Below are 5,890 nucleotides of genomic sequence, written 5' to 3'. Positions count from 1 at the left end.
TGTTGTTTGTGTCACAAATCAGTTTGGAGCTTTTGATCCATGACCAAAGTGCTAAAAGCTCGTCCGCTTTCAATTTCTTCCCATGTCAAAACATTTTGGGTCTTCCAGATCATCCAAATTTGGTTTCAGGGTCAAATTGTGAACCGTGATTTTTTTTTTTTTAAATATCTATTTGACGTCAATGAAATATTCCCCAGATGTGTGGGGTGCATCTCTGATGTATTGCATTCCCTGTCAAAATGTTACTTCGGTAAACTTTTTGTTTTTGATGTTTTCTAGGTAAGTGTAAAAGAGGTCGATCCAATTTTATTTTATGATCCTAAAATGTCATTTTGTGTTTTGTGGAATTGTTGTGATGTGATGTCCAGTGTCCCCTTCTTATTTTTTTAGATCAAATGGAGAATCCTGTGGCAGATTGTCTTTCCCAGAAAGTCCCACATCTTCTTGACGTCAATGTTCGCTTGTACGACAGGTAAAGAAAAAAGCAACTTCATTTTCTGTATTGATGTTAAAGCCTGTTATTCATTGCAAACATTTATTATCGTCATTCTTCTCATTACACGTTCATGATGCAAACAACAACACCGCCACCACCACCAGCCTCGCTTTTGGAATGCAGTCAGCACCTGCTGCTGCTGCTGCTGGAATGGAGACACACAAGGAACATGGATGTGTGTGTGTGTGTGTGTGTGCGCGTGCGCGAATATTGCCTCCAAAAAAAAAATAATAATTGCCATCTTCCTCTCTGCTTTTATAACTGTAATGATAATCAAAAGGGGTGGTCAGAGCTGGAACGGAACAAGGCATGCATAATAGTGCGACGTGAGGGATACAACATCCATGTACCGTGTTGCCGTACATTTCATACATTATTTGGGAGCCGTTACGCTACTTTTTCATATCAAAATGTGTGTATAAAAAAAAAAGGAAATTCGGGTGAGCAAAGCGAGGAGCGCTGTTGGTCCATTTGTTAACGCTGTCAGAAAAGTCAACAAAAAATGTGATGATTGAATAAAATGCCATGTATAGAACTAATGCAAGCTTCCAAATGGACGCCGGCGCACAAAAAAACTAAACAAAAACAAAAATGTGTCCATTTTGAGCTATAGAGAGGGACAAACAAGCATGTGTGTGTGTGTGTGTGTGCGTGTGCGTGTGTGTGTGTGTGTGTGTGTGTGTGTGTGTGTGTGTGTGTGTGTGTGTGTGTAAGTGCGGAACCCAAAGAACCAATAAAAGTCTATTGGGATCGAGTTGTCATGGTCTTGGTGGTGGGTGGGCACGCCCCCCCGCCGCCGCCGCTGCCGCCGCTGCTGCTCTTTGTGTTTGTTGTAGTTGCGGTGAGGGTGCGGCAGGTGGCGCCGCGTTCAGTCGATGTACTGGGAGAGCCAGCGGAATCCCTCGCCGTAGCCTTGGCGCTTCAGCACGCTGCACATGTACACCTCCAGGGGTCTCGTGTTCAGCTCCTTCATGGGGATGGTGCCCTGCGGTACGCCAAAACACGGCCTTCAAATTGGATCTGCGCCTGCCGTGGGCGGCGGCTCAGGCGGCGGCCGGCGCCCGCTCACCTTTCCTGTGGTCTGGCCGTACAGCCCGAACATTTCCCGCAGCCGCTCCTCGCTGATGGCCTCGGGTCGGTCGATCTTGTTTCCCAGGATGAGGATGGGCACGTTCCCGATGGTCTCGTCCGTCATCAAACCCTTGAAAAAGCAGGTCGGGGCATCAATGCTAGTTTGTTAGCGCATCGAGGCCGTTTTGCATGGCTTGTTAGCATTAAGCTAAAGATGGTTGACCCCAAAAATTGTTTTTTGTTTTTTGAAAGATTTGTTCAAACGAAAAGACGTCCGGCGTCCTCGGAGGCGACTCACGTCAAGCTCAGCTTTGGATTCTGCCAATCGGACGCCGTCGGCGCAGTCCACGAGGAAGACGATGCCGTTGATGGCGGGGAGGTAGTGTTTCCACACTCGGCGGGCTGGCGGCGGCGGCGGGATGCCAAGCGTGTCAACGGGTTATTTGGAGCCCGGCGCTTTTTGTCCATAAACACGTACCTTGCGCGTGGCCTCCAAGGTCAAAGGTGGTGAATGTCATGCCGGCAATGGTCAGCTCCTCCGAGGCTGCGCGAGGACAATGCAAACATTGAGAGCGTGTGTGAGCGCAGGGACGCCAAAGCGGGTTCGACTATTTGAGCGATTTCGCCACTGACTGGGATGTAAAGTGGGCACGTGCTGTCCCAGCCGGTCGTCCTTCAGCATGTGCAGTAGCGTGGTTTTGCCGGCATTGTCCAGGCCCAGGAACACCAGCTTGCCCGACTTCTTGTACAGTCCTGCAAACAAAAACGGAAAAAAACGTGTCGGCCTGCGAGACTTCATTTCAAAAAAGGGGGGAAAAATACAATCCTTTTTTTGGCTCACGTTTGAAAAGCAAGATATAAGATAAGACATTTTCATTCCGTTTGGCGTTTTGACAAGCTTTTACACCAAAATCAACGGCAAACAAAAAAGTCTTTTTGCGCTCCTAAACGAGGCGGCCAAAGTGTCACGGCCTTCGTTTACAAGCTCGGGATTTGCTTCCTACTGAAAACATCTTTTGTGTTTGCCGTCCTGTGAGTCAGCACGTTGCGAAAGCGGCGCCGCTTTGCGACGGGCGAGCGTCACCCGCGCGAGGGGCACAACAGGACGGACCGCCGCCGCTTTGGCCAAAAGAGCGCTTGCTAGGTGGCGCCGCCCGCTTTGTGGCGCCGCCCGCTTTGTGGCGCCGCCCGCTTTGTGGCGCCGCCCGCTTTGTCCTCAAATCGGCCAGAGTTGATTGATCGGCAGCAAGCGTTACAAAGTGGGATCGTTTTCGTACTCACCTAAAAACTGCAGTACGCTATTGAAGCCGCTATAAATCCAGTCGAATAGGAACGACATATCGGGAGCTCTTCAATCCTGCGGAAGCAAACGCGGCGGAAAATCAGAAGGAAGCAACAACAACAAAAGGCAAAAAGTTGCAATTCTGTGCGAGAAATGAGGAATTTGGGAGGAAACAAACTTGGCAGTTGTTGAAAAGGATTCAAAAACAAAAGTGAACATAAACAACTCAGCAGAAAACTATTGCTAATACTAACAAAAAGAATCAAACTAGGGTTGAACATTTGTGTTCATTCTTATTCTTGACTTTATTACAACATACTTAGTGATCTTTTTTTTTTTTTTTTCTTGGAGTCGACAAAAACTGCCACTGCATTTGTTTAACACACACAAAAAACAACTCTTCCTAAAAGGAAACACTGCTTGAGGTGCTGAGACGACGAACACGATTGGTTTCGTTTCAATAAAAAGTCCAAGCAAAATCGGTTCCCTCCAAATGGCTTCGTGTTCACGCAGACTCGTGCACAACTTTGGATAGAAGAAGTTAGCGCAAAGATGGCGAGCCAGAAGGGAAAAACGACAGAAAGTTTGGGCTTCACCGTCTTCTTTGAATGTCATTCTCAAGCATCTTAACGAGTAGCGATCGCTTCTCTAGCAAATGATGCAACAACTTTGGGGCTAAAGTGCAACGGGGCCAAAGGTCGCGACCACGTCGACGCCAGCTGAGCGACACGTCAGCGAGCGCCGGCGCCGGCTGCCTCGTTATTCGCGTTACGAGCACCTGACGTCACGTGCGCCGATAGCTGCAAACAAGCTAGCCCAAAGCTGAGGCTAACGGACCAAAAAGAATCTTTTGAAGAAGTCAGTCGAGTCGAGGCAATTCATTGGGCTGGTTAAGATCAATTTGGAAGTCGCAATAAAGTTCCTCCGTTGACAAAAAAAAAAACGGCACACAATTAACACTACTAGTATCGTTTACCGTTTTTTATTTGATGTAAAGTGCATTTTTGGTGTCATTACGATTTTGCCGTTCGGAACCCTGGGCAGCGGAATGTTGTAACGCGAGTACTCCTCTCAACACAAAACAAAACGAGGAGACCTTTTCCTCCGTGACGAGCGGAAGAAATATTCTCGCTTCTTCGGTTTAAGGTCGTAGGTGAGCTGGAGCTCGTCTCTAACCCTAACCCGGCCTGGCGCAGGTTCATCTCAGGCTATATAGGGAGAGTGTTTTTCTCATTCAATTTATCAAACACGGTTTTTTTTTTCTTCTAATCTTCAAATCCATTTTTTTTAAGCGGCTCCTGTAATTCTGATTCTTTTGTCAACTTGGCCTTACAGCCTCACGCGCTACTGCAATATTTGTGACTTTTGAGTGTGTATGGCTTTAAAAGGCCGAGCGGTAAGTGACAAACGTCAGTGCCGCCGCGATCTGTGGCATTTATGCTTAGTGATAAAAGATGGAATCCAATTTGCAGTTTGCGACGCCTCTCTGATGCTTTGTCACCACATTTGTACGACAGGCTGACGGTTTGATTCAAGCGTCGTGGATGCAATATATTGTCCCGTTTCCAAACGAAATGTACGTCAGAAGGAAGTCATGGGCCGGCTGAAAAAAAGCATGGATTGTATTGTAGCCGGGCCCTGCAGAAATTCGCCACAAGGTCCAAATGACTCCAACTGCATGGGTGGGATACCTTGGCCATCTTTATCGTCACCGTTCAATTCAAAACCATCCCAAACTCGGTATGTTCTTCTTCTGTTCGACTCTTGCCACCTTCTTTCTACCTGCTGATGATGTACAAGCCACCGCAGTCGTATTAGTTTGTTTGGAAACACAAACTATGCCTGCAAAAAGTTTGGACCCAAATATGGCGAGTGTCAGGCAAGTCAGCAGGTCCTCAGTTTAAACGCGGTCTTCTCCATGTTTTATATTTCTGTCCTAAGGCGCTTTCTCTACACATTTATGGTATTTTTAATGATGCTAACTCCACCACTCAACAGAACTAAACTCCCTTCTAAACTCTGAATGAGGTCACTTTGGTTCTGAATTCTATTGCAAAGGCTGCCACTTGCGTCGAAAGCGTTGACTAAAGTTAACTACAGCTGCTACCATTTTGTTGAGATTTAATTCCCGACACGTCACATCAATGATGGCCTGTTTTTAAAATGATCCAAATGTGAACATACGAAAGCAAGTAAGTGAGGAGCTGACGAAAAGATGACGCTGGCGGCTGTCAGAAGAGCTAGCAGGAAGCTACTAGTTACGTGTCATTTAGTCCAAACGGCGACGTAGCATCGACAAGGCAGAAAAGTCGTTAGCATGCAGCTAACACGACACAAGTCACTCCATGAGAACAACTAGTGGAAATCGTGCGACGTTTTAAGGACTCACTTGCGACTTCTCGACGAGTCACAGTCGCATCGAAAAGAGCCAAGTTAGCCCAGTTTGACGTTAGCTTTGTTAGCCTAGCATGGCTAGCCGTCGCGCTGGCGAAGGTTTCGCGTTCAGGAGGCCGACAAAGTGCGCGTCAGCCGCCGGCCGGGAAACTTACTCGTTCTTCAGGCGTGGATTCGTTGGCCGAATGCGTTGGCTCGTCTGCTCATGTGAATGTGTCTCGGGGGAAAATTCGAAAAGATCCCGCTGACAGCCAGCTCGCCCGTCTCCCTTTTTTTTCCCTTTTTTTCGTGTTTTGTTAAGTGAGCCACGACACCGCAATGGCTTCTTCTGCTTCTTCTTCGTCTCAACGTTAACGGCGGTTTGCAAAGTGTAATAACGCACAACCGCCACCTATTGATCCTCCACATCCATTCAGCTTTCACGACGATGTACATTTATTGAGTCTGAGTCGTTCTGTTGTCCGAACGTGCGTCACTTGGGCGGAATTATTTTAATTGGGCACCAAGGTCCATATGATCTCATTTGTTTTACTTCGACAATACGTTCTTCCTCAAATAACCCCGACTCGTGCATTATTAGCGTATGTACAGTTACAAACAAAATAGGATTATTCACATTGCGAGATTGTGTTTGTAACTGTTGTAGT

The 5,890-nt window shown here is 47.1% G+C and overlaps 1 protein-coding gene across 1 annotated transcript; it reads right to left on the bottom strand.

Moving 5' to 3' along the window:
* Positions 1 to 502: 502 nt before the first annotated feature.
* sar1b (secretion associated, Ras related GTPase 1B) lies at positions 503 to 5,644 on the bottom strand. The gene is made up of 7 exons (XM_077545916.1): positions 5,399 to 5,644; positions 2,849 to 2,924; positions 2,201 to 2,320; positions 2,046 to 2,111; positions 1,866 to 1,969; positions 1,566 to 1,697; positions 503 to 1,481 (listed from the first exon to the last, which is right to left on the bottom strand). The coding sequence occupies exons 2-7, from the start codon at positions 2,904 to 2,906 to the stop codon at positions 1,365 to 1,367; spliced, it is 597 nt and encodes a 198-aa protein (XP_077402042.1). The 5' UTR covers positions 2,907 to 2,924; positions 5,399 to 5,644; the 3' UTR covers positions 503 to 1,364.
* Between the last annotated feature and the right edge of the window lie 246 nt (positions 5,645 to 5,890).

This window comes from Vanacampus margaritifer, chromosome 16, assembly GCF_051991255.1.
Source record: "Vanacampus margaritifer isolate UIUO_Vmar chromosome 16, RoL_Vmar_1.0, whole genome shotgun sequence".
Classification (NCBI taxonomy): Eukaryota; Metazoa; Chordata; class Actinopteri; order Syngnathiformes; family Syngnathidae; genus Vanacampus; species Vanacampus margaritifer.
The sequence above is the reverse complement of the archived record's forward strand: the minus strand, read 5'-3'. Positions and strand labels throughout refer to the sequence as shown.

What these genes read in the sequence shown, in the direction of transcription:
- sar1b (XM_077545916.1), bottom strand. Translation starts at nt 2,906, where the DNA reads ATGTCGTTCCTATTCGACTGGATTTATAGCGGCTTCAATAGCGTACTG. An exon ending in CCTTGGAGGCCACGCGCAAG is followed by an intron (nt 1,970 to 2,045) that starts GTACGTGTTTAT and finishes CGCCGCCGCCAG; the next exon opens with CCCGCCGAGTGTGGAAACAC. An exon ending in AATCCAAAGCTGAGCTTGAC is followed by an intron (nt 1,698 to 1,865) that starts GTGAGTCGCCTC and finishes TGCTTTTTCAAG; the next exon opens with GGTTTGATGACGGACGAGAC.